Source organism: Anser brachyrhynchus (assembly GCF_964034855.1).
Source record: "Anser brachyrhynchus genome assembly, chromosome: 14".
Taxonomy (NCBI): domain Eukaryota; kingdom Metazoa; phylum Chordata; class Aves; order Anseriformes; family Anatidae; genus Anser; species Anser brachyrhynchus.
This window is the reverse complement of record NC_137709.1, coordinates 13,521,795-13,548,938: the sequence shown is the minus strand read 5'-3', so window position 1 is coordinate 13,548,938 and position 27,144 is coordinate 13,521,795. Positions and strand designations below refer to the sequence as shown.

Sequence of the window (27,144 nt, the reverse complement as noted above, 5' to 3'; positions counted from 1 at the left end):
ATATACCAGCACCCTTGCTGGAGGAAGTAAACAGAAAAGATGAGCACTGAGGGTGACCTGGGGCACCGGGAAGCAACAGTGGCAGGTAGAAGTTGATGCAGTAGTTTTTCTTTGCAGAAGTTTTTCTTTGAGGTAAAGGAATGGCAGGAGGCATGCAGTCACTGCAACTGTAAATGGGATCTTTCTCCTGAAAAACTGCGACTCATTGTCTTCCAGTCAGGGTGACAATGGGCGTGACTTTGTTTTCCTGTGCGTAATGGCTTACTATAGCGCTCTCCTATTAGCAAATCTGATACTCAAATATGATTCATAATTCCTCCTCGACTGTTCTTTTTAAAGAGCTAGCTACCTTTTATCTGAACATGATTACATATTTTTGTTAGTTAATCCCAGCTGCGCCATGTAAAACATCTGCTGATCCTTTCACAGATGTTTATAAACAGCTCTGGTGGTATCAAAGAGGAGTAACCTTTTTTCTATGCTTTGTGAAGTGATAGAAATTATTCAGTATTCAGATCTAAACTACCCCAGTTTGCAAAGGGAGGTTCTCCACTAGGCCCTTGACATCGCCTTAATTCTGTTATAATTTTTCTAATTTATAAGACAGCTACTTAATTAATCATTTAAACTCAACAGAGTATATTTTGAAATGTTTTCTTTAAATCAGGCAGCTACGAATGGGAAAAGCAAGCTTGGGGTCAGTTATAACGAAGGGGGATAACTTACCAAGGTAGAGAGTGGAACAGCAGTGAGAACATGAAACCAAACTGGATGCCCAACAGTTCCCCAGTAGGTCTGTTTTAATACATTAAATGACACACAGAGGAGGAGCGTTGATGTACGTGATGATCTAGGAGTGAGTTAAATTCCTTAATGTTTCTGAGGGGGTGAGCAAATAAGCTGGAGCAGTGGCAGCAGCGTGGCAGGTAGGGTTTCACTGCTGCTAATGAGATACAGTTTTAGTTGTGTGTGCGTTTTTTCCAAACTACATCCAGTTTTCTAAGCTGTCCCTGCCTTGTTAGGGAGCGGAGCGGTGCTTTGCTGCTGGTACTTCAGAAAGCTTTCTGGTCAGCGGGAGCTGATGCCAGGGAGCAAATGAGATGGTGGTGTAAGTTAGGTTTGGGATGCTGCGAGCCCATTGGTGCGCCCTGCTCTGGAGTAGCCTTCAACAGCTATTTTAAGAAAAAGAGACTGAAATTAGAGGGCTTGTGGAGAGCCGATGAAGGATCGGGAGAAGGTTTTATTTTATTGTTTTTCTGGAGATGTGAAAGCTTAGGTCAGACAGTTCTGTCCTTGCTGCTGTGCAGCACAAGATTGAGAGGGTGTTCAGGGAAATAGCAGATTTGCTTCTTTTCCATTAATAAAGAAGTCAGTAAGAAGTAAAAAGAAGCGATGCTACCAGGAACTTTTTTTTAACCCTTGCCGTTGTACCGCCTTTCCCACCCCCTCAAGGGTTTGAAGTTTTTGTTCGTTCAGTTTTATTCTGGGTGCTTTCACAGGTGATAAAGCAGCTCTAAGGCTTTAAGGGAGGATTCTTCTTGTCCTACCTTTTTTTCTGGGTGATAAAAACTCTGCCTACAAGATCCACTTAAATAGTCTGCACAAAGGCTACACTAGCAATATAGCTTTGCATACCCAAGAGGGTCAGCTTAATTTTTCATGTAAACAAGGCTGAGCTGTGTGCCTATAAAATGGTGTTTAACCTGCGTAGCACTGGGCAAGTCAGTATTCATCTTTGCAAAGTGCTCTTGAGATTTTCAGCTGAAGCCATAGAAAGGTAATTTTTTTTTTTATTGACTAGAATAATAATTGTATTCAGAGGCAGCGTTGTTGAGCAGCAGAGGACAGAGCTGGCTGTGTGCTGACAGACGCGGGAAGGTGCAAGCGGGTCTCTGCTGCGTAAATGCAGCTCATGGAGATGTACAAGTTGCCTGTCCTGTACCATCCTTCTTGCAAATGTGTCATTGTAATGTATACTTGTAAAACTAATTTCCTTTGGCATGACTTGGAGACCTAGCGAGTCTCATTGCTCAATGTCGAGGAGTTGCTCGGGATCTTGGATAATTCATAAAATAACATTTGGTGGTGGGCTGCGGGTATGTATAGAAGTGACAAGCTCTGTACAGACCTCACATGCGATTTGTCAGTGTGGAGAAACAGAGTTCGTTTCAAGCAGTACCTGGTGCCCAGGTGTTTGAGCCCAGGAGTCTTAGAATTTAAATAATTTATTTAAAGGATGAGAAGTCAGAACAACGAGCTGGAGATGGTAAGCGGGGGACTTGTTGTGATGTGGTGAGAGCAGCTGAGATGTCCGCCCAGCCTCCCGTCCTGCCCGCGCGCCCCTCGCTGCGGGGAGGCCTCGGTTGGATGGGTCCCATCAGCTCCGTGTCGGTTGCCTGGTCCTTGGCTGAGGTCTGAAATTACAGGTCCGCTCGCGGCCTCCGCCAGGCTGGCAGGTAACAGCACCAGGAGGAGGGAATAGGGCAGGAACCTCAGGGGTCGTTCCGTTCCTTCTGTGTCACGCTAGTGGCTCCATGTGATGCCGTGGGGGTCTGGTGGATGCCCTTAGGTGGTGGCCCTCCTCTCGTTCCCTGCTCAGAACTTCTGACCCTGGCCACCTTTCTTTTTATTGTCCCCCACAATCATTCAGCTTCCCTTCTCCATATCCCCCTCTATCTCTTTTGTGGGTGGTGGTAGTGTGTAACACCATCCCAAAACGGGAGGGGAACAAGCAAACAATAGAAGGAGCAAGTAAAACATAAGGAAAGGTCATTGTTTTTAATACGCCCAGTTCAGTGACTTCTTTCAGATCAACAAACCTGACTGGGAGTTGAAAGGCTTTATACAAAGAAAGAACATGCAGTATTTTCTGGGAGAGCAAAAAGCCATCATCTGGTTTGGTTGTATGAAAATAGCTGAAATCTCGATGTGAAGCATTGCTTTATAGCTACTGCCACTTCCACTTCTCGGAAGATGTGTTTAGTTACGAACCTCTGCTGTTACAACTGAAAACATTTCCTAACTAACATTAAGCAGCACACCCTGAGAGCAGAGCTGTGGGGAGGGCTTCTAGGGCAGTGGGCTTAGCCATTACGTGTAGGTCCAGGGCACTTCCACTGCTCCCGGAATCCTCAAAGTGCTCTCATTTTGTACTGACACACTGAAGAGAGCAGTATGATTATTTTTTTTCTTCACTCTTAGCTGGGATTAGAGAGAAAAGCAATGAAATACAATGCGACAAACACCAGCAAAAAAAAAAAAAAGAAAAAAGCAAAAAGCGAGAAGGTTTATTTGTAGCAAAACAGAGTAATGCAAGCTAGTTGTACAGGGTTAAAATCTTACAGCCTGAAAGGGCTGGGGGGGACAGAAAGTTCCTTTCTTGTCTGTGTGTATCAGTACTCTGCCATCAGGTGGTTTAAGCACTTTTACTGAGTTTGCAGGAATTGGTCAGGATAGTTTGATTGTGTTTAACAGAACGTCGTCGTGGGTCTAGCAAGTCAGTGGCTGTCAGTGAAAGGTGCAGAGTTCAGCAGAACCCGAGTGCTGGGGGAAAGGCAGCGGGACAGGACAGGAGCTTCATCTTGTTTCTTGTTCTTGAAGGTGAGGAGACAGAGAGAGAGAGAGAGGTGTCTTTAATCAGACTATAACTTTTTTTTTTTTAACTCAGTAAATCACTGTTAGCAGATTAACCTCCCCTCTCTTTTTCTCCCCCTACAAAAACAATCAAGCAATGACTCCTTCCTCTCAAACCTTCCAGTTCCTTCGCCTTGTTTTTAGGAAATGTGGGTGGGTTAGTGATATTGCTGTTTTTTAAACCAAAAGTTGCTTTCATCGGCCATCCCCGCGTTAAGGCAGTGCCGGGCAGGGGCTCCTGTCCGGGCACACCGTGCTGCCCTGACTCCAGCAGGCCGCTGCGTACTCACAGCGGCTTCGTGCCTGGTGGGTCTGGTTGTGGCTCTGCAGACAGCTGTGGTGTGCATCTAAGAATTTATTACAACAGCTTTTTTTTTTTTTTAATTATTACTATTTGCTTTGCTCTTCTGGAGAAGCTGTGAAGCTGTTGTTGGTCCATCCCCTCCACCTTGGCAGCGTCTTCGGCTTTGTTCCGCGCTGGTGGGGAGAGGGGAAGGTGTTTGTTAGAGCATCCTCCCGTACGTATTCCTCCAGATAATTGCAGTCATTTAAAAGACACTTAGCTCATCCAAACAACACTTGTGTATTACATTCATGTTCGCTCTTCATCCTGGGGTTTGTTTTTGTGTTTTTGATTCCTTCTTAACTAGCAGCATGTGTTGGTGGAGCTGCGAGTTGAGAGTTGTCTGGAGGCGTGCAATGATGGTGCAATTCTTATTCCCACATAACTAACTCATTGTTTATAGTGAAAAGATGTTATTGAAAGTTGCCGTGTGCATAAAGCGAATTTCTGGGCATTATCACTTGTGGATTTTACTCCGTTATTCTTTTTTTCCCCCACTAATTGCTGTGTCACTTCTTAGATGAGTGTTCCTGAATGAAAGCGAAGGCCTGGGAAAGAAATTCTAAATGACTTTGTTGAAACTTGAGAAAGCATTGTACTTTTGAGGAATCTTTAAGCTCACGTTCTTCTTTGCTTTAGTGGATGCTGCTCTCTCAGTAGCTTACGCAAATGGAAAAGGCAATGGAGAAACTGTTTTCTCACTTTTATAATATGATGGTGAGTTCTTGCTCCGTAGTCTTCAGTTGCTTCGATGCTGGTGGTGCAATTGAGAAGAGTATCGTGTTTAGTCTCTCTTAGTATAGACTGTCCATTTTGTCCATGTTTAAGCAAATTCTTTTACCAAACCTCTAATTAGAAGAGTCTCATTTCTCTTCTTTCAAAACACGGGTGTCAGCTCAAACAGCTCCCGTATCTGCATACTCCAGTTCCATAATTGTTAATGAAAGCCCAGATGTAGGAGATGGGGTCAGCTGAAAGCACTGAAGGGTATTGCATAACAACGCGTCCATTTGGGAATGGAAATGTGGTTAGAGTGGGGTCAGATCCTGGTTATTTCTGACTCCACAGCTTAAACTGCACTTTTATTGCAGATGGAGAGCTGAAGAAGATCCGAATGAAAATACCCCGGGTTTGTTTGCCTTTTATTGCTAGCAATTGTTGTGTTGGTTTTTTTTTTTGCAAGCTGAACAAGAATTAATTTTGCAGAACGGGCAAATTTTTATGCCAACTGATAAAGTAGGTCAATTTATTACAAACTTTCAGGAATACTTGTGGCAAAAATTCATTTGTTAAAAGGTTGTCCCTTTTTCCTTACGTGCACTCACTGCTGACTTACATCGGTAACGGGAACCTGTGCTGGCGGAGCCTGGGCTTCGCAGAGGAGCGCTCTGTAGCCCCAGCCTGGTTATTACATCTCCAGCTCCTGTGGCTCCCCGAGGGTCTGAAACGCATGCTCTAAGTGGCAGTCAGCTCTTCTCCCGTTAATGGTTTAGGGAAGCTTTACTTCCCCATGGATCTGAGCCTCAGGGATGGGAAGAGGCTGGGTGAGCTTAAAGGGCTCTCAGGAGTGGCGCTGAAGTGGTCCCACAGATGTACGGCTCTCACCTGGGCTCTGACGTCCCCGCTCCAGCTGGGTCTGCTTGTTCTGTCTGCACGTGCTGTCGGCGTAAGCTTAAATTTAGGGAGAGTGGTGGTGAGAGGGCTGGGGTCAGGGGGGTGAGGTTGCTTTCACTGCAGAGCTGAGTTAGTGAGGGGTGCTGCTCCTCTCTGGAACTGCGGGTGCGTTGTCCTTCTGCATGGCTGCGGTCCTGATCCGAAGAGCAGCTGAAATGCATGGGTTAGAAATCTAGTGATTACTCGTGCTGATTTTGGAAGGTGTCTTCTGGCTGTCAGTATTGCATGTTTTGGCATAAATGGCACCAATATTTCCCTGAAGACGGGGTGAGTGGGTTTACTGATCACGGTCATAGCTCCCTGCACAGGATGTGCTCTCTCCCTTCCCTAAATTTAAAGTTTTGCAGCTAGAATGTGAAAATAAATCTTGGTTATAACAGAGATCCTTTTGCTAAGGAGAAGTGTATGCATCTTGTAGAGCAGTGCCTGATACCTCATCAGTTTTCTTTGTGTGTAGACTCGTAGGTGAATTTTGGAAGCTACAAGCCATACAGAAATAAATGGGAAGCTTGTTGGGCCGTACAGCCTTATCCATCTGGACAGTTAAGCAGGCACGAGTTTGGTTCTTGCATCCTGTAAGGATATCATCCATGACTTGAAGCCTTAATGTGGCATGAATAAACCAGTAATTGCCCGTGCTTGCTGTGATTTGGCTTGCACCGCCATTCCAGCTCCTTTGAGGCAAAATAATGATGCCAGAATAGAACAATCAAAGCCTAACGCTTACGTAAGGCAGGCGGGAGGCTGCTGCTAGCAGTTACTGCTCCAAAAAAAGTTCATTTGGAGCTGCGCGGTCATTGCTGTGGTCCCAGGAACACTGGTGAGGCTGCTTCCATCTTCTTAACGATAGCCAGAGGAAGTTGCAGGTGTGAAAACCTGCTCTTACAGAATTCATTCTTTTCTTTTTTTTTTTTTTTTTTTTTCTCGGATGCAAGTAAGTTACTTCACTCCGTGCTCCAGCAGCAGTTGGGAAGCTGCTGGGAGCTAGCACGTACCGCTTTGGGAAGCGTGTTGGGTGCTGACCTGGCGGTGGCCTCGTGTGCTTTGCTGTGTCACTGCGTGGAACAGGAGGAGAAACGGGAGCTGTAGGCATAACTGCTTTTTGCAGGGACACTGGGCGAGGTTGTAACTCCTAACTCGGTAGCAAGGTCTAAAGACTTGCTAAAGCAGCAGCTATGTGACGGTGCACGTCTGGGTGCTGGCTGACGGCTTCAGGTGGCTCCCTGCAGGCCTCGTGCACCGCGGTACCAGGGGTACGTGCAGAAAGATCCTGGGAGCTGGCTCCGAGTGGGCACCGTTCCTGCGGAGGCGCTGATGAGATACAGGCGTAGCCAAAGGGAAATTTCGTCCTCCCGCCTGGCTGGTTACTACTGCCTGTGCAAAAACTTGTCGTGAGGTTGAATACATTCAAGGGATGGAAATATTTTAATAATTTAAGAGTAGTCAGTGCAGCATCTATAGCTTGTAGTCATATTTCAGGTTGCAAAATCCTAATGCCAGAGCTTTCTGTAGAGGTAAAAACTTCGCTGCGTTTATGGTGGAGAACGAGATTCGGTAGCCGCGCGGAAGGACTTTGAGATTGCAGGTTATGTTGGAAGATGACTATCTGTTTTTAGTTGTGTATACTTGGCTTTAAATAAACAGCTTAAATCAAAACCACTTAAATCCTCCTTGGAAAGCACCGTGTGTGCCAAACAGCCCTGGCCAGCAGCGATTCCTGCACTGAGAGGAGCGCTGCGTTAGGTGTGGAAGGAGGCAGACGCTCACGGGGAGGCTGGGCGCGGAAAGAAGTGTTCACAAAAATGGTGTCGCTGGGGAGAGTGGTGGCAGTTCTATGAAAAACAGTTTTGAGCTGTCAGTGGGGTGTGAACCGGGTGCCGTAACATTTCTCACACCGAGATGGTCACAAGGTTCACGTTTCGTGTGGATGTTAGGTACATTTCTACAGATCTTTGTTCTGCCTCGTCCGCCAGCAAGGGCAAAGGATCCCTGCTGATTATCGGGTGGGTTCGGCGCTTGGGTAATGAAACAAACCAAAAGAATTCCTTTGGGAGCGAAGAAGCATGGCTTGCCTTCTGGCTGGAAGATGAAGCTGGGTTGTTGTCACGACCCCCCCCATGTTCCAGGCTTACGACCTGGGTGATGGAATAAGGGATATCCGTGTTGCATCGTGCGGAATATCCAAAGGGACTCTGCGAGCACAGTAGAGGAGAGGATATAATTCAGAATGACTGTGACTGCATAGGGAAATAGGAGAGGAGGAAAATAATACAAAATAATGTGCTGGAGTACACATTGCTGGGCCTGGGCACAATCAGCTGCACAAAATGGGAACGGCTAGCTGGGTAGCAGACAGGGAGCTAAAATGGAGAGCGCCCTCCCAGGTATAGACAAAACACTGTGTCAGACTACTCATGCGACACTCTTGTTTGGGTTTTGAACAACATAATGCTCAAATTCAGCACGGAGGCTGTTGTGCTTGGCCCAGCCTTGTCCCCTGCTGCATTCCTGAGACCACGGGTGGAATGCTGCCGTCCTTTAGAGACGGGCGAGTGTGCTGCGGTTCAGTAAGGCTTTTGGAAGCACCGTGTCAGGATAGCTGAAATTTGAAGACTGGTAGAAGATGATGGGTAAGAGGCTTAGGGAGAGGCCAACTTGTTTGCTGCCGACAGCAGAAGGTGGTAGGGCTTACGCTGCAGCAGAGGAGCCCCACGGTTAGGTCTGTGGCTGCCCGGCTGGGAGAGGTTTGCTCTGGTCCAGAGCCCAGGAGGCTGGGGGATGTCCTGGGGCAGCGCAGGTCGGCCGTGCTAGCTCAGAGCTAGCTTCGGGGCAGCGTCCTTCTGCCAGGGCGAGCGGTGGCTGTGGGCCGTGCCCCAGCCTCTCCCGAGCAGGGCCGGGCACTGCCGCGGGTGCAGCTGGGTGGCACGGCACGGCTCACCTCCACGCGTGCTGTGCAGTCCTGTGCCCTGCAGGCAGCGCAGCGAGCCGGCGAGGTGATGTGCGTGGGCTGGGCTACCCCGAGAGCGTTGAACCTCCGCGGGAGGTGCGTGCGGGGCTGGGGCAGGTTTGTGGCAGGGAAGGGAGGGTCTGTACTGCAACAGCGCGTGCTCGAGGTTGGGAGTGTAAGGGGAACCTGTGCTTTAGCTTGAATGGTTGATTTGCTGGAGGAGGCAGGGGGTGAGGTATCCAGGGATGGCTCTTGCAGAGATGCTATTTGGCTGGAAACTGAAATTTCTGGAAGCAGCAGGGAGCTTTGAAAGTGGCTTCCTTAAACTCATAATCTTTCCCCACCTGTCGTGGCCTTGTGTGCACGCCAGAACCGGTAAGGCAAAGTGCGTTACTCTGCAGCACCTCCTGAAACACCGAGCACCGTCAGGACCGCTGTAATGGCCTGAAGGGTTTGCGGTCAGCCTCCGGGCTGTGAGCGTGGTTTAACCTCGTGGCCTCGTGTCTGAGGCTGAAACAAGCAGAGAGCAGGAATGCCCTCCCAGCCCCGCTTGATGGTGGTTTTTTTAGTGGCACCTGGTACGGCTCAGCTGCAGCACCCAGCCCTGCTCCGTGTCCACCTGAACGTCTTTGTAGCCGTCTTCCCTCCCCGTGGCTGCTTCTGCTAGCAGTGCTTGTGGCAGCGCGGTGAGCCAGATGGGCAGCGCGTCCCGCCCCGCAGAAATGGATTTCTTTCCCTCCAGCCAAATCAGTTCTTCCCCATCTGGTTAATCGCTCAGCCATGGGAAGAGCTCTGCCAGCACAGAGCGGGTGGGATGTGAAGACGGGAATGAGCTCCTGGAGGGCTGTGGGAGGATGAACGGCGGTTCGTCAGCAGCTTCCCTGCTGCTTTTGGAATCACGGGCTGGGCAAACGCGGCTTCTTGTGCGGTGGTGGTGTCTTTCTGTATATTCCAGCACTTCAGATTCAGTGTTGCTCACTCTTTTCCGCTCCGTAGCACGCAGTGCTTTGTCCTTGAGAGTCCCGCCTGGGGTATGTCCTGCTCGTGGTAAGTCTGTGGCACGGGGAGGCTCCTCCGCAGCCCCTGGGCTGTCCCAGCTCCGAGAGCGGTGCTGCGCTGGCCTGCGGTGGCAGCTGGCTTCCAGGGGACGTTCCTCTCTGTTAGACATTACAGCCGTTGCACTCCTCCTGGGAATCGCCGGGTGTTCTCCGAGGGCACACAGCTGAGCACTGCCACACCGTGCGCTGACGCTGTGTGCTAGATGGCCTAGTTGGATCCAAGAGGCACAAAGCTGAGCAGGCGCAAGAAGTGGCACCGAATCACAGCTTCCTCATCTCAGGTGCGCAGCCCTGCCTTCACTTGACCCTGGCAGCTGTCCCTTTATCCCCCCAAACCACCCAATTCACATATGTGTTTGAAGGCTGTCGCCTTTTACTGTGTTCTTCGCAAGTATTTAAAGCGTTGTATTTACTGCAGCGTACAAGTGGTACCCGAGCTGTTGCTGCCAAACAGTGTGTTTGGTATCAAGCCATGTTTTTAAGGTAAACTTCAATAAAGTTCATACTAAGTGGTTTTATGGACCATTACTTTTGGCCAATTCGTGAGCCGTCATACGAACTTGTTTTCAGATGAATTGCCTTCATTATCCTCCTAATACAATTAATGTATCTTCTTGCCGTTACCTCCAGCCCCACGCTTTGTTTCTGAAAGAGGCATAACAGCATTAAATATATAGAAACAGCTCTTACCTGGAAACCTAATGGGCTTTCCAGAGCCCTGGGTATGTATCTCAGAAACCATAAAGGCTTTCAGCATATTTTTCTTGGCTGCTTATGTAGGCAGCATTCACAACCAGCTAACCAGGAGGGAATAAAGCAGTGACATGCCTCACTCAGGGCAGGGGGATGTGTGGGGGGAGAGGGGGGGTTCTGTATGCATTTTTACAGCCTGGCACCTGAAAAACTTACCTTTGCAGAGGGAGGAGAGCTTGCTGTCGCTGACCTTGGGGAGTGGCGTGGACGTGCAGGATTTTGGAGAACCTGTGCCCATGGCTCCTGGTGGTGTGCTGAGGTCGTGCTGCAGCCTGCTGCTCTTCCCACGGCAGCCATGCTGCTCACCTGGTGCCAGCATCGGCACATCTGGGCCTTGGCACGAGCCGGTGCAAAGCTGGAGCAGCAGAACAAAAAGGGGGAGACAAGGACAGTGACCTTGTGAGTCGCTGCCTTCGGCTCGCCGTTGTTGCGGTGAGGAAGAGGAGGGAGCCTTCCTCCCCCTGCCGTGGCAGGGAGGTGTCGCAGCCTGGCCCTTTGTCTGTGCTTTCCAGCTTTTTGCTTTAAAACTATCAGGAGTACTTCACATGCTAACATGATCAACCTCTCCTTATTCCCCTTTTCTAAGCTTTCAGCTTTTAAAGTTTGTGTTCCCTGCAGCAGCGTAGGCGCCTGGGGCGCGGGAGGGAGTGGAGAGGTTTGTGCAGGTGAAGTGAATGCTCCTGCCCTGCACCTTGCGAAGTTGTGCTTCAGTATGTGACTGCATGGACGCTTTTCAGGGCAAAGATGTGTTTTGGTGTTGTAGCGAGTGTTTTATCGCTTGTGTTGCTTCCTTGGTGTCAGACACTGGCCGAAGGTGCCGTTGGCTGCAGCCAGGTGATGCTCGGCCCTGATCTCCCTCCCGCCTGAGCTTCTCAGGTGCCAGAGATTTTGTTTAAATGGGAAGTAACTGTTCGTGTGCGTGCTGCTTCTGCTGTGTAACTGTCCGTGTTGCTATAAAACACTTAGTTGTTGGTGTGTGTTGTAAACATGGTTGGGTACCAAAATTAGCGCTTTGCCTCCTGCTTCTTAAAAATAATGGGACGTCGTGCTCGCCTGGCAGCTCGGGGACATCTGGTGCTGTCGGAGCAGTCTGTCTTCTGAGATGCTATGCAGACAATGTCCTGTCCAGAGCAAGGTTTAAAAATACCAGCTAATAAGCTTGTAAAGCAACTCTAACAGCAGGTGCTTAGCAGAAGGGGGGAAGGAGATGTTGAGAACTGATTACTCTTCCCAACTTCCTGAAAACACTGAGTTTCAAGGCTACGCCGAACCCAGGTTTGTGTTTGGAGGACAACCTAAAGCGGGAAGAGCTGAATCTGTTGGGTCTAACGTACCATGAACTGGTTTTGTGCGCTTGTTTTAACTGGAGCTGTAGTTGTGATTATCAGGATTGTTTGCTGTGCTGTGCAGTATCATGGTGTTAACCTAGTGATCGGGTTTCTATTTTTCTGAGAAAAGGAGAACTGTTGTAGTAATTTCACTAAACCTTTTCTGTAATCGTTTTAGCAGTTCCATCGGGACGTCGGCATAAAAGCGCAATGGGAAGGAAAGGCTCAGTGACAGCTTTTAAGAGATCTCTTCATGCCAATCCGTTTTTTCCCTCCTATATAAATGTTAAGGGGAAGTGTAATAGCTATCTAAGTTGCTGAACATGAACCAGCTGAATTTTCTGGCTGCGTGGGGCTTACCTTACATTTGCTGTTTTACTCCTGTACTTAATGAGGCTGAATGGGATGAGCGAGTTGAGCTAGCCCCCAGCTCCCTGCTTGCCGAAGCATTTGGAGCACCGATGTTGGGTGGTGCTGAGTAACTGGGGCAAGCCAGCAGTTGTTGGGTGCTGCTGGAGTCAGGATCTGGCCGGCCCCAGGACCTGGGCCGGCTGGCCCCAGGGGTGGCAGCGGTCGGCAGAGGTTATCTGCTTTGCCTCTAGCTTCATCTCTCCAGTCCCACCTCGCCTCTGAGGTCCTTTTTCATTGCTCGGGGGCCGCTGATGAGTAGCCAGTGCTACCTATCTCGTCATTGTTCTGATTCACGTACTGGGCCTTTGGGGTGGTTGTTTGGTTTTGCTGTTTTCTTCTAACCAGAGCACACACGCAGTGCCTGTATGTCATAGCAAGCAATTTTACTTTTTTAGTTATCACCAGCTCAACCAACACTAATATTTCCATACACACTGTAGACTTAATTTACACAGAATGGCCGTGCTGCGTGTTTAATAGCCTCTGGTTTTATATTGTTTTCAAATAAATGCCAATGGAGTTAATCAGAACCAAGTTATTCATGGAGCTCTTTTCTTCTAGAAATGACGGCTGTTACTGCAGGCAACGTGAACTTCAAATGGGACCCGAAAAGCTTGGAGATAAGAACGCTGGCGGTTGAAAGACTACTTGAGCCTCTTGTTACACAGGTAAAAAAAAAAAGGGGGGGGGGGGGGGGAGGGGGCAGGGAACAACCTTCATAAGATGATTACCTGTTTTGACGTACTATTTCAATTAACTAAGTCAGCTTAGATTCTAGAACACTACAAAACTAGAGGGGGGGAAGCACAAGTCATTTCTTCGTTCAGTTTTATTTTAGCAGAATTATTGGGCACAACTCTGTGCTTCCTCAGCACCTAGTAAAACTCAGTATTTCAATGAGAGGTGCAGAAATGCATTTCAGTAACCAATGTTCCCCTGTTATTGCTGTTTCTCACCTATATTTTGGGTGGTATGTTGCTTATTTGTCGCATCTTTTTAAAAGGCTGTGTTGTGTCACTTAGAAACTGATATTCAGGAATGACAGAAGCCCCTTGCATTGAAGCCATTAGTGCTTTTTTGAAGCAAGGTCGCATAAGTTTTCTTTGAGATTACCTATGATTATTGTTCCCTTTGGAAAGAGATTCAGATAAATGGTGAAATTCCAAGTGGATTGTTTTATTAATTTTAAGGCAATGGGGCAGCAGGTTTCCTGTGAGGGAATGCTTGCAACCCGTTTATAGCAGCCTTGTGTTGTATATTGGTTACAAACCCCTCCTAACTGGGTCCCACATGAGAAATATGCTTTTATGGCATTTGTTACTGTTTCAGTACATCTTTTACAAGCTATGCATGCTTTTTTGAAATTCTGCCTACGCTTCTCCCTGGATTTGTGAATAAAAGCTTATTTCTGCATGGTGTCTGTTGCTCAATGAAATGCGCAGAAGAATATAGGGAGGCTACAACGAGTCTTGTAAGTGTAAGCTGTACCTTTTGGGCATTTTGAAGATTCTTTTTCCAAAAATCTTTCTCCTCCACACCTTTTGAAGTGTACTCAAGAATTAACTTATGTCTTCTGGTGTTGTTCTCCTGAACTGTGGCATTCTTAAGGTGACAATACGAACTGGACGCAGCCTGTGCAGAGCAGGAGCTGAAATGATTAAGTTCTGTTTCCAGTGTTTACATCCCTGTAATTGCCAAGTTGCAGTCCATACTTGGAAGCAAGTTGCCATTTGTTCCCCTCTAGATGCTTGGCTGGGCAGTTGGTGATCTGTGTTGCTTTGAAGCCAGAGTTGCTGATGGAGTCTTTCCTTAACAGAAATAGTCCTAATTTGGCAAACTTAACTGAGCAGACTTGTTCAAAGGACCTTTTTGTCCAAGTTCAGTGTCTGTAATTCATTCCTCAAGTAGCATAAAAGGCGGTGCTGGCAATCCCAAATTTTGGGAATGATGAGACTGACAAAACACAGAGAGGAAAGCTGAGTAAATTGCCTTGCTGCTTATCATGTATTACAAATAGTTGCAGAGACTACCAGATAGAAATGCTTCCCATTAAGGGACAGCTGATGAACTCGCAGCTGATGGGCTTTCCCTCTCTGAATCAACCTGAACTAACTTACTGAGAAGATGGATTCAGCTCTGAGGTCCTTTCTTTGCTTTGCATTTAGTTGGCTGGCTGTAATATTCACTGTTTTGAACTGAAAGGATATTGTGTTGCTAGATTTCTGTAGATAATGGCTTCAGCCTTGTTTTAAGTCTTTTTATGCATGGAGAACTATCCCAAACTAATTATCCTCAACTTGGTTCTTTCTAGTGTAATGCCAAATAGCTGCGGCCTGTTAATGAGATTGCAGTTCATCAAAATACAAATAGAATTCTATTCTTAAAACCAAATTTTCAGGTCTGCTTCTGATAAGAAAAATCTCTAAGTAGTTTAGCTGAATTTATAAAGCTCATCTAATGAATCAAAAAGCATGGTAATGTTTAAAGAGAAGTGAAAAACACTTGTTTGCCAGTCTGCCCTTTGGAGCTGACAGTAGTGGAAGTATTACAAATATGCTGTCTAAAACCAAATAAATGCTTGTGACCTTACTCTCATCTGAAACTAATTTTTTTCCCCTTCTGTTCATAACCTTAGGTTACAACATTGGTTAACACAAGTAACAAGGGCCCCTCTAATAAAAAACGAGGGCGCTCTAAAAAGGCCCATGTTTTGGCTGCTTCAGTTGAACAAGCAACAGAGAATTTCCTGGACAAAGGAGACAAGATTGCGAAAGAGAGCCAGTTCCTTAAGGAGGAGCTGGTAGCGGCTGTGGAAGATGTTCGCAAACAGGGTAAGAGAGATGCATCTGATAGCTTTTATCGAACAAGAATTTTTCATAGCAAGTAGAAATGTTCCCGTTACCCTTCGCTGTTATTTCTAATGATTATGCTCCTGTTTACTTGTGTAGATTCTCAGCTTGTCTAGCTGGCTTCCTCTAGCAAAAATTATTAACTGGGCTTATGTGGAAATCAAATCTCCCAAGCAGAGGTTCAGAGGGGGGAGAGAGAGGGGGACTGAGTCTTTGAAGAGCATTTAAAACTCAATTTAGGCTAAGAAGCGACTTTCCCCCCTACAGACTGCCACCTATAAGTGTTATGGAACTAAGTCTCAAATACTTGTCGATTACCTTCTACAAAATTCAGATGTATTCAAAACAGCATTGTAGGAGGAAGAGCTGAGTATTGACTTAGAACTGGATGTCTTGAATATGCAAAATGTAAACAGCGACAAACAGAATGCAAGGACTTTGATTAAATATTCCAGACTTCCTCCCCCACATCTAGTGTTGATTTTTATCATTTTCCTTGTTGCTTTCCTTGCAGGTCTTTTCCAAGAAAGCCTATGGAGCTGGCTTACTCTAAAATATGCACTAGTAAATGTTGTTGCTCATAAATCATTTATCATTCTTCCAGTCATGAGCCTTTTCTATGCTTCAGTGAAACCCAGTCAACTGGTATTAATGGTGGCTGCTGCTGCAAAAAAAAAGAAAAACTCATTAGCATTAATTACTTGTTTGTAGCTGAAGTTGCACAGTGATGAAATATTACTTGAAAATGGCTTTAAGTTCTGGACGAGCCTGGTTGACAGACCAAAGAAAGATCAACATAAGAAGGCTGCAATGTAAAGGGCTAATTGAGTTGGCTTAATTTAACAACAAGCAACAGCAAAAGAGACCCCATTGTCTCAAAGGCCTTTAATTCTTTGGTGCTTGCTTGATTGCTGCTCAGTATTGGGAGTCCGAGTTCATCTGTGTATATTTTCACATTGCTCTTAGTGATATTAGTGTGTGAGGGAGGTGTACTTAGTCCTTGGGATTGCAAAATTGCATTTTCTGAATTTGTGGTTGTATTCTACAGTGAGAAGCTGGTAGGAAAGACTGCTACAGGAAGCTTCAGTATGACCCTTTCACTTCTTGGCCCTTGTTTAATTTTGAAACTATGCGGGCTTTGTGCCAAAACTTCCCCTGGTCTCTGACGGAGGAGCTGGAGTTCAGAGCTGAGAGGTGCTGGACAAAAAAGGCACTGCCACCTGAATGTCCTTCTGCTGCTTCCTCCTGCTGAAGGAGGCTTGCGTGAGATCTGGTGCACAGAGGGGACAGCTGAATCCGTTTTGGGAAGCTGCATGGGTGATGGTTAGGCTCAAAGATGCACCCCGTATGCCTGGTGCCCACAGCTGCTTGCTGGCTGCAGGGGCAGCACCACTGACTGAAGCCCGTGTCCCCATCACGGTGGCAGTGCCTGGGCAGGTGCAGCAGAGTGGAGCAACCTTTCGTAAGGAAATAAAACCTTTGAGATAATTAGAAGCAAGTGGTGGAAAATGAGACAGCAGGCTGAGGAAGGGAGGGTTATTGTTGCCATGCCCAGGGGTCTGTGCTGGTAGGATTACACTTCTGTAGTGCTAATGACAGGAGATACAAATTCACAAAACCCATTTATGTACAGGCTCTGCACTTCAGAAGTGCTTCCAGTATTGTGGCAGACCAGTTGAATTCACGAACTGGAGAGATGAGAGAAGCGTGGTACCAATGCCCCATGCCTGTCTGCATTCAAGGGGCGATTTGAACAACGCCCTCAGTAATAAGACTAACTTTTGGTTAGTCCTGAAGTGGTCAGGTAGTTGGACTCGATTTTTTTGTAGGTCCCTTCCAGTGGAACTATTCTGTTCTAAAGCCTGCTCATCAGCTCAGCAACCCTGGGTGTTGGTACGTTTGTCTGCCTTTTGCAATGGGAGGCAGAAGCAGAAGAGAATCACAGAATGGTTTGGGTTGGAAGGGACCTTAAAGATCACCTAATTCCACCCCCCTGCCATGGGCAGGGACATCTCCCACCACACCAGGTTGGCCAAGGCCCCATCCAGCCTGGCCTTGAACACTTCCAGGGATGGGGCAGCCACAGCTTCTCTGGACAGCCTGTGCTAGTGCTTCAGCACCCTCATAGTAAAGAATTTATTCCTAATACCTAATCTAAATCTACCTTCTTTTAGTTTAAATCCATTACTCCTTGTTCTGTTGCTATGCTCCTTGACAAAGAGTCCCTCCCCAGCTTTCCTGCAGCCCCTTTAGGTGCAGGCAGGCCACTGTGAGCTCTCCCCGGGGCCGTCTCTTCTCCTGGCTGAACAACCCCAGCTCTCAGCCTCTCGTAGCAGAGGTGCTCCAGCCCCTTGATTCCTTCCTTCCAGCAACTCTGGATGCCTTGGTCAGCAGAAGGGTGATTGTGAACCGGCTGTGTCTCTGAAGGCAGCAGTAAGATTATAGATGTATAGCCCAATTTATCTTCTGCAGAAGACAGGAAAATAGAATTAATAATGCCTCTATTTAGAGTAGGGAGAGGTTTAGATACCGTAATAAAAAAAGACGAATGAATGTAGACAGAGGTTATGAAGATGATTAGGACAATAGATAACTTGTCTCATCAGAGAAAATTAAAAAATTTTTTTTAGCCCAGCGAGAAGATTGAGAGGGTACACGACTTTAGTGAACACGCTTGTTCATAAAACCCATTTGTTGGGGGGTAAAAACAAAGAAGTGAAAAGAGCTATTTAGAATGAGTGATAGTATGGCTACATACTAAATCAATGTAAGTGGATCACTTCAAAGTCTTCATGATTTTTAGAATGTAAGAATAAATTACAACTGGCTTTAAATATTAAACAGCTTCATGGAAATCCCAAAGTGGGGTTTCTGGCCCTTTAAGGGTTTGGACTTTTTGACTTATTTCGAAGTAGTGAAACTTCTTAAACGAATACTTTTAAGAGTAGTGGAGACAAAGAACTGAAGTTTTTTTTTTTTTTTCAGAATAGATCCTGCTGTGGTATAGAAAACCTGTAGTAGTGGGAAAATGTCTGCTGTGAGCTCTGTGATTTCAGCATCCTTGCAGTGTCTTACATTGATTTTGGCCGTTCTGGTTTTGCTGGGTAATGGAAGGGGCAATGACGGTCTTGCCCTGCCTTACTCCCCACACTGCAAGCTCCTGTTCCCGAGCCTGTTGTAGGGTTTTGCCCTCTTGGAAGAACTGAGAACTAGTTGTACATTAACTGGCCAGCTCTGTTGGTGCTGTTGGGCAGTTTTGGAACCAAGGAGGTTTCTGGTCCAGATGCTTGGCACTGTGACAGGCTGCAAACTCTGGGGTCAGGTAGGAGATCTCGGTCAGGTTGGGCTGCCCAAGGTGTTCCTGTTCTCCTGGAGAACTGGCCATAGTTCACTTCCTCTGTATATCCATGTGAGTGTGAGGATCCAGGGTGGTAGCTATCTTCTTACTGTTGCCTTTCTTCCAATGGTAATTTTACATGACAGGCCAAAAATTAAAGCTTAAAATTAGAAAGCACAAGCCTGTGTGTAGGGTTTTGAGGTAAGAGAATGGATGGTTTTATGAGTCCTGTGGGTTTTGATCATGCTGCATGGTTGTGATTGCAGGGAAGTGGACAGACTGATTCAGCATGGTTCCTTTCAGCCCTATGTTTGAGTAAGTTTTCTCCAAAACTGAACAGTGGGGCAAATTATGAAATTGTAAAGTCTTTTTCAGCTGTACTTCACACAAGACGCGCAGCTTAAGGATTTTAAAAGACCAGAAGGAAGCCAGCTGCATGAATAGCTTCAAGTTAAACACTGAATTCTTCTTGGAAAAACTCAACTTTGCATCTCTGTTGTGACCAGTTAGCTTAATTTCTTAAGGCTGCAAAGAGTTCTCACTTGTTTTCCTGCAAGAACAACGTTTTAGGAGTATGCCACTCCTTGTGTTAGAAGTAATTCCCCAGCCCAGGACTTGAGATCTTTGAAAAGTGGTAACCCGAGGGAGCTCTGACACAAACCGCAGATGTGTGGTACACGCAGCATATGGATTTAACTGGAGATAAGATTAAGGAATTAACAAAGCTTTTGTTTTCACAAGTATCAATTCCCATGTTGATATGGCAGAAAGAAGTCTGAAATACAGGCTTAAAAACAGTCACTGGCTGTCTGCTGGAGGGCAGCAGAAGCTTTATCCTTCCTGGTAGGATGCCAGGACAGCCTGTTCCTGCCCTCGCGGTGGCCAACGAAGGTGGCAGTAGGGAAGATTGGACTTCAGTACCCAGGGTAATAAAGTCTTCAAGCTGTGGCTTTATCCTCACCGTCACTTGGCAGGGAATTGGCAGCCGTGGGGAAAATGAGAGAGGGAGCCATGGGCAGACAGAGGCACGGGGTGGGAAGGAGCCGTGAGCTGCGGGCTCACGGGCTGCGAGCACCGACAGTGACCCAGGCGAAGGCAGGGCTGTGCACGCTGTGTCTGCCGGACCAGTACAAGCGGTTCATTGAAATGCTGGGGGAGAGCGTACAGGAGCTGGTGTGCTGGTGGCATTCCTTGTGTTTCTGATACCGTGACAGGAGCAGCCTGCAGACAGGCTTTAAACTGCAAGGTGCTGAAGGGCACGAGATGATGCATGGGCATGAGTTTGTGGCTTAGGGAGGGGGGGGAAAAAAAAGCATCGGTGCCTGTGTGTGTCCTAACTGCACGTAGGGCTTCCCTGCCTCGCCTCTGCCCATCTCCTCCTCCGATCAGCGCCCAGGCGGTGCTCACATAGAGAAAGCTTTTCTGTCATGGTCATCGTGCACCACGCTGCCGAGGAGGATTAATAGTGCTGTCTGAAAGTGCTGTCAGACCCTGTGGGCATAGTGGGAATGAGACTAGAAAATGGTAATTTTCTTTTGATGGACTAAAATCTTACTATTTCTGAAATGGGCTTTGTTCCATTAGATTTAATTGAATTCTTAGCGTTTTATTGACAAGATCATAGTATGGCTACCATTGCCTCTTCTTCCCTTAGCTCTCTTTTATTATCTCTCCCTTATAATATCGAGTGAAAAAATCTAAGGTGGTATTGGAAAAACAGATTACTCATATAAGAATTCATATCAGCTGTATAATCTCAGTTGCAGTCTGACTCTTTTGCAGTGTATTTTTTTATTTAATTCTTGAAATCCTACTTTTAAACTAGCTTTGTTGCTTCTGGCTCCAATTTGAAAATGAGAAGATCATGTTGGTTCAGATTCGAACTCCTAATGAACACCCACACGCAGTACCTAGCTGTGTACAAAGGTCAGGGCAGCGTTCCCTACTATCCTTTGAATCTAGTTAAAATAACTACACCTGCTGAGAGTTCTTTATAAAAAGTCTGAGAGTTAGCTTTCTTTAATTTGTGGAGAAAAAAAAAAAGCAACAACTTTCATCTTCCATTAATTCCAGAGAGCTGGTTGTCTTTTGACACTCTGACAAGCTGTTTGAAACTTACTAAATCTTTTAAAATCTCTCATTAAAATAAAAAGGAGTAGTGTTGGTTTTTTTTTTTTTAAGACTGGCATATGAAATTATGAATTAAAGGATGGGTGGAAGGTAACTTTGTTTTTTAGGGTCGTTTTAGTGATTGCTGAGATTTGAGCGAAGTGAGTGACCACCTCCAGGTTGTTTGGAATAGGAAATTGGTGAAAACAACATGACTGTTTTGGGGGGATTGGGAAAGTGAGAATTTTACATGTGGATGAAGGGGGGAATATTTGTCGTGAGCTTGGTTGTGGCATATATCTTAAATGCTGAGATTGTTTATCAATTTGTATACTTGTGGTCATGAAATGAATTTCACTATTATTAGTCTCTTCCAGAATAAATAAAGAGAGAGTCCTGTCAGCTACATAATTTCATAATTTCATGGCTGGTTGTCATTTTCCAGCACCGGAGGAACATTTGTCTTTTTCACCAACTGAAAGACTAAAGCTCTTAACGCTTGTTAAAGTAATGAGTCATGGTCCTCAAAAAGTTGGTAAGGGATGGCTTTAGATTGACATTTATAGCTCATCTGCACTTGTACAGCAGCTTTTTCATGTGTCACAGTGCTGAAGTGGTGCATTTTGATCTTAAAACGTTGTGTGCTGTTCTTCGTAGTAGTATTTAAGATGGTGGAAGGGTGTTGCCTAGGAGGGCGCATCTGAACAAAATTGAGTGTCTGCATATAGCCGCTTGGACAGGTAGCGGCTGAGCTCTGGAGGTGCAGAGAGCTTGGGCACTGGAAACTTTCCCAGGGTGAGGGTGTGGATGGTTAACCTCGAGCTCTCCAGCCGTAGGGGATTTTTGAGTAGTCAAAATATATGTCCCAAATAGGGGATGCGCCCCGCTCGCTGCCTGGCTGTGGGAGCGGGCCAGCTCTTGGCAGTGCTGGCACAGCATCGTCTTGGGATTTGGATGTGGACCTCTCCCAGCCCCGTTTGGTAGTGGGATTGCTGGGAACTAGTCAGCTTTAATTTCTGCAGCACTGGTTGAGGTTCTTCCCTTATCTGTGAAAAACGTGCTATTTTGGTTCTGGCCTTCGGCCATGTGGACACTTTTGTACAGGTTTGGGAAGCCTCTGACATAGCAATTAGTCATAAAGCAGTTGGTGTGCTTTTCTGGTCACCTCCGATTGCCCACAAATCCCTGACCTTGAGTCCCTAGCGTTTGCTAAGCTAAATCCTAGCCGTTTGCCAAACGGTCCTAAAGTGCAGAGATCCAAGAGCACTGAAGTGAATGCCAAACCTCCCCGCTGTGACGGTGGGAACAAAACGCTGCCAGCAAAACGCTGCCCCTTGGGGCGTGAGGTGTGTGTGGGGGAAGAATCCGCATTTTACATCTGAATACATGCAGAAATGATTCTTAGGGCTTTTAGAGGAATTTCTCTAGTTGTTTAAAGCAGCCTTTGCTTTTCATAGTTACCCAACTGCGCTGTTACCATCTGAAACCCAGTCTCCTCCCGCAGCAGATGCAGCCCCACAGGCTATGAAATGCTGGAGCGTGTCACGAAGCAGAGCCTTGCCCCGAGTGCAAGCGGCGCCGCAGCCAGCCAGGTCATTGCCCCGAGTTGTTTACAGTCCCACGAGCTGTGGCGCTTCCCTGTGTGTTTACAGGGCATGCTGCTGCTTTCGGCTTAAAAGCAAAGCTTTCACTGGAGCTTTGAAAGCATTGTCCGAAATAACCAGAGACTGCAGTTCTGCTCATAACGGCCGTGCCGTGTTGTATTTGTGTCTCGAGGGGATCGTGGCTTATTACGGCACCTGTATAATTTGAGATAAGGACCAGAGTGTTGTTATCAAGCCCTTCCTCCCTCCTGCCCCACTCCCCCCATTCTGTGTGGTGACCGCGCTCAGAGGCAGCTCCGTGCCTGGATTGCCGGCTGTATTTAAGCAAATGTGTTTTGTCTTCCAAATCAGCTCTCCCAGGAATCCTTACCACCCTGCCTGAAGTGCCGTGACAATAAAGTGGGACAATCTTTTTTCGCACAGGTGACTTGATGAAGAGTGCCTCTGGGGAGTTTGCCGATGACCCCTGCTCCTCGGTGAAACGCGGGAACATGGTCCGGGCGGCACGCGCCCTCCTCTCCGCTGTCACCCGGCTGCTGATTCTGGCTGACATGGCAGACGTCTACAAGCTGCTTGTCCAGCTCAAAGTAGTAAGTGCAGTTCTGAGCCGTGCCTGGCACGCCGCGCTGGCTCTGCTGGGTGGCTTCGCCTCGTGCCTGGGCGTACTGACCCTGGAGCTCCCTCTCAGCGGCTTGCCTCTGGAGCAGTGATGCTGGCAGTTTTTTTATCTCTTAGCAGAAAGTGTGCAACTGAGGAGCGTAAAAACAACTGACAGATGTTGTCAGTGGCTTTTGACTCTGCATTGCACTTCATTCTCAACTTTTAGTATTGACACAAATGCACTGTGGTCTGTGACCAGCAGATGATAAATCATTTAATCAAAAGAAATAATTTGGTTTTCTTATTGACTACTACTCCCTTGTATCTAGCAGACATGACTAGTTATTAGTAGGAACAAGTAGCTTCAGTGGACTAAATAAAATGAATGTGGAATATAGAAGGAAGGCTTTTTTTTTATGAGCAGGAGATGGGTGGTTTGTGCAGAACTTGAGATGCAGCACAGCTTGGTGTTGGGCTGGCTTCAGCTGGGGTTTGAGGGCTCCACTCTTACCCCTTGACAGCTGCAGCCAGGGCTCTGCGAGGCCCTGGGCTCTTTCAGACACGTATGCCTGGCTGTCCCTGGTAGCTGGTGAGCATGAAGCAGTAGCTCAGCCTGAAGTACTGTTAGCCCTTGACACGTCTCTCTCCAAACAGTGAAAGGCAGGAGAGAAAGATCACTGTCTGCTATGAAGCCCATGCTGAAAGCCCATAACTTTCTAAACTGTGTACTGGATTGCTTGGAAAAATATGTGAATATATCTGTATATCCTTTCAGGTGGAAGAAGGTATCTTGAAACTAAGGAATGCTGGCACAGAGCAGGATCTGGGTATCCAGTACAAAGCCCTCAAACCAGAGGTGGACAAACTTAACATCATGGCAGCCAAAAGGCAGCAGGTATAGTGATGGCAGCTCTTTCTTATGTATATATCGTTTCTTTTTCTTTTTTCAAAAGAAGAAAATAAGGCAGCCTTACTGCTCTTGGGGACTACCTGTTACTGCTGTTAATTTATTTTTTTTACTTTTTTCTTAATACTTTGTGTTGCACTCAGTGGTGTTTAGAAAATTGAATGGCACTTGCCTGGTAAGCAGAAAATCTGCTTAGCTGTAGTACATTGCCTCTGACTCAAATTTTCCTGATAGCATTTGTTTGTTAATGCTTTAGTACCTTAATGAAATGCTGCTTCTATAGAATTGCATTGATGGATGTCAAGACTTCCCATTTTGAAGCAGTGCAGGTGTGGGTAAGGAAAGAGGATTGAGATACAAATTTGTGGCTGGTGCTCTCACCACGAGACCACACAGCCTTTGTGATTTGCACAGATGTAATGAACCATGGTCCCTTAAACAGGGAGCAAAAGTCATGGCTGGGGACAGAATTACAGCCCTTTCCAAGGGAGCACTGCGCCATGCCAAGCAATGCACCATAGCTGGCTAGTCTTGCACGGAAATGCCTGTTTGAGGAAGGGTTTGAAATCCTTATTGCTTTGTGCATGTCCTGTATTTGCATTGCTAGTGCTTAACCTTAAGTCACGTGTAAAGGTTTTGTTCAACATCACTGTGGTGACTCACTCCTTTGTAAGTTAGGCTTTAAAAGGAAGTAGAAGTACTGCCAGTCAGATTTATCTGAAACAGCGTAATTCTTTTAGAGCATATTTCTTATTCTGTTGTTCTGTACAAACCAAAACTGCTTATGCATCTCTGACACTGCTTGTTTACTTGCATGGATTCATCTTTGAAAATAAACTGGATGCAGTTTAAAATGGATTGCTAGTTGGTTATGTATCTAGAATCTGATTGCAGTAAATGGGAGTGGGGTTACGATGGCAATACAATAAATGTTCTTAAACTGCTTCATGATGGATTGTTTTACACTGTGGGAAGTGGTTGTGTTAAATCTGTAAGCCTGCTTGGAGTGCCCTCCCTGCTTAGCGTGCGTCTTACAGAGGTCTTGTATTACCCATTCATTTTGAAGGGTCTGTCAGATTTTTTTTCCCCGTATAGTAAAGTAGCCCATTTTTTCATTTTCGTTACCTCTTTGTAAGGCTTAAGAAGTAACTTGAAAATGTTCATGTTGCTAATAATTGTGTTCGTTCTTCCTTTTCATAAACCTTACTGCTTGTGCTGGACTCAGAACCTCTGTCTATTCATGATACTTACTTTCCAAATCAGAGGTGGTGATGCTTTAGAGAATTGCAGCAGTGAGTGTTTGGGAAAAGACCTATGGGCTCTTAAATCTTAATCTTAAATTAGCAGTAATTATAGTCATTGGATTTATTTTCTCCCTTTGGAGATGAACAAGAAGCTGAATGAGATGATACTCTTGTTCTTCTAAAAGTAAGTGTGTGAGTCTCTTAAGGAAAGTGAACTCCATCTTCGAGGTGTGATTAAGGAAGACATTCTGGTTGTGAGTCTTGGAGTTTAAGATCTGGCTTCTCAGATGCAAATTCATGATAAGGCTCCCTCGGTTGAGCTGATCCATACAGAACAAGCGTGCATTTCTTAACAACTATCTCTGTGCTAGTTGCACAAATTAATTGGGTTAATCACTTGTGAAATAGAGCCAATAGACTAATGTTAGCGGTTGTCAGAGATTGCCTTTCTTTTTTCTTCCTTCAGTTAAATGATGCTTGCCACTTATGTCTAAGCATCTTAAAGCACATTTTATTTTAAGACATGGAAAACTGAGGTCGCTACTTATGCATCCTCCTGATGTACTGGTATTGTCTGCTTTCAGAGTGCTGGTCCTGTAGTGTGGCAAGGAGCAAACATGTCTCAGATCTTGAAATGTGAAGCTGTGAATTGCCCTACAGTACTTTTTTGAGTTTTTGCGGAGCTGTTGTGTTCTAAGATGAGTTGAGCTATTAATAATAGGGATATGGGGAGAGCTCAAGGTTGGGTTAGATTTGAGCATACTAGCCAAAGAATCTGCCCGTCTCTTGAAGACGCAGGGAGACAGTGTATGGATTGAATGTGGGGACTGTTTTCAAACGGCTTCTTTCTTTAATTTTCCTAATAGGAATTGAAAGATGTAGGTCACCGTGATCAAATGGCGGCAGCCAGAGGAATCCTGCAGAAGAACGTTCCCATTCTCTATACCGCGTCTCAGGCCTGTCTGCAGCACCCTGATGTGGCTGCCTACAAAGCTAACAGGGACTTGATCTACAAACAGCTTCAGCAGGCGGTCACTGGCATCTCAAACGCAGCTCAAGCAACTGCATCAGATGATGCTGCCCAGCAGCAGGGTGGAGGTGGAGAGCTGGCTTATGCTCTGAACAACTTTGATGTAAGTTCTGAACCCGTATGTAAAAAGTGGCAACTCCAACTGCTGCCTTCGCTCACCTGATTTATGAGCAACAGCTTGCTTTTGCTTATATTACCTGAAAAATCATTTTCTACTGAAATACTGCAAGTCCCAGGTGAAGCAGGCTTTTATTTTTTCGAATATGGCTCTTTTGAAACTAGGATTGATAGAATATAGAAAGGAGCAGTGCTGTTCTCAGTGATTGAAGGCTGTCAAGTTAAACTAGCTCAAAAATAGCTCTTAGCCTACTGATACATTAGATGTAAGTTCTTGGTTTATTTGAAATTGATTATTTCATAATATATTTATGTAATGTATTCTTGTAGGTGACAGAAATGACTTTTTAAAAGTGAATAATATATTTGCAATTGCCCAAACTACCTATTGAGAAGAACTTGAAGTGGGAAGTGTAATATGATCTTTGGTTGGGAATGAAATCACTTCAAACTGATGTGTTGTACTGATCTGTCATATTCTTTATCTTGTATTCTGTAAGTTACTGAGGATAGCCATACACTTTTACTGAGAATACTTTCCTTTTGAAGCCAGTATTTTGTCTACCGCTGATTCGGTCTCAGAATTTTAAACACCTTGGCACTAGCTCACCTCTAAACTTATTAAATAACACAAGTCTGTTGCTCAGAAAATGCATAATGCTTTTTTCCCCAAGTATTGTTCACCTTCTCTATTTTAGCTCTTAGCACCCTTGCTCTTCTGTGTTAATTTCCTGCCATGTTTCTTAACTTCTTTTACCGTTTCCCTAAAGGATAAAATGCTATTTGAGGTTTTCCCTATGCCAAGTGTAAAGCCTCTCTATGTGACCTCTTGGGTAACAAGATGTCGTGATTATCTTGATCTTTGGGACTGATTTGGGTTTTAAGTCTCTCTCAAATTCCATCAGTTGAGCGTTCAGCTACATGAGTTTTAAGACTCTGCTTTGGGTTAGCACCCAGAGGATCACAGGTTTGATCAGAGCCCTGTAGGACAGGAAGGCAGCTCTAGTAACAGCACGTGACATTGAGGCCTGGCTTTGGTATGTAGAAGTAAATCTGAACCGACTTGTTTTTCATGTATTGGCTAATCTAATTCAAACCATTTAATATGATTTCTGATACGTGCTCATATTTTACTATATGAGCTCTCTAATATACGGCCAGAGACTATTTTTTTGTTGTTGTTGCAGCCTGCGTTAAGCT

At 45.9% G+C, this 27,144-nt stretch overlaps 1 protein-coding gene across 2 annotated transcripts in view; it reads left to right on the top strand.

The window, feature by feature from the left end:
• CTNNA1 (catenin alpha 1) overlaps positions 1 to 27,144 on the top strand; it is a 114,710-nt gene that overhangs the window by 2,685 nt on the left and 84,881 nt on the right. For both annotated transcript variants that reach the window (XM_080555287.1, XM_080555288.1), the window contains exons 2-6: positions 12,709 to 12,815; positions 14,783 to 14,978; positions 22,470 to 22,636; positions 23,422 to 23,541; positions 25,664 to 25,930. In XM_080555287.1, the coding sequence (XP_080411413.1) occupies positions 12,711 to 12,815; positions 14,783 to 14,978; positions 22,470 to 22,636; positions 23,422 to 23,541; positions 25,664 to 25,930 (855 nt within the window). In that variant the 5' untranslated portion in view covers positions 12,709 to 12,710. The remainder of the gene's footprint in view (positions 1 to 12,708; positions 12,816 to 14,782; positions 14,979 to 22,469; positions 22,637 to 23,421; positions 23,542 to 25,663; positions 25,931 to 27,144) is intronic.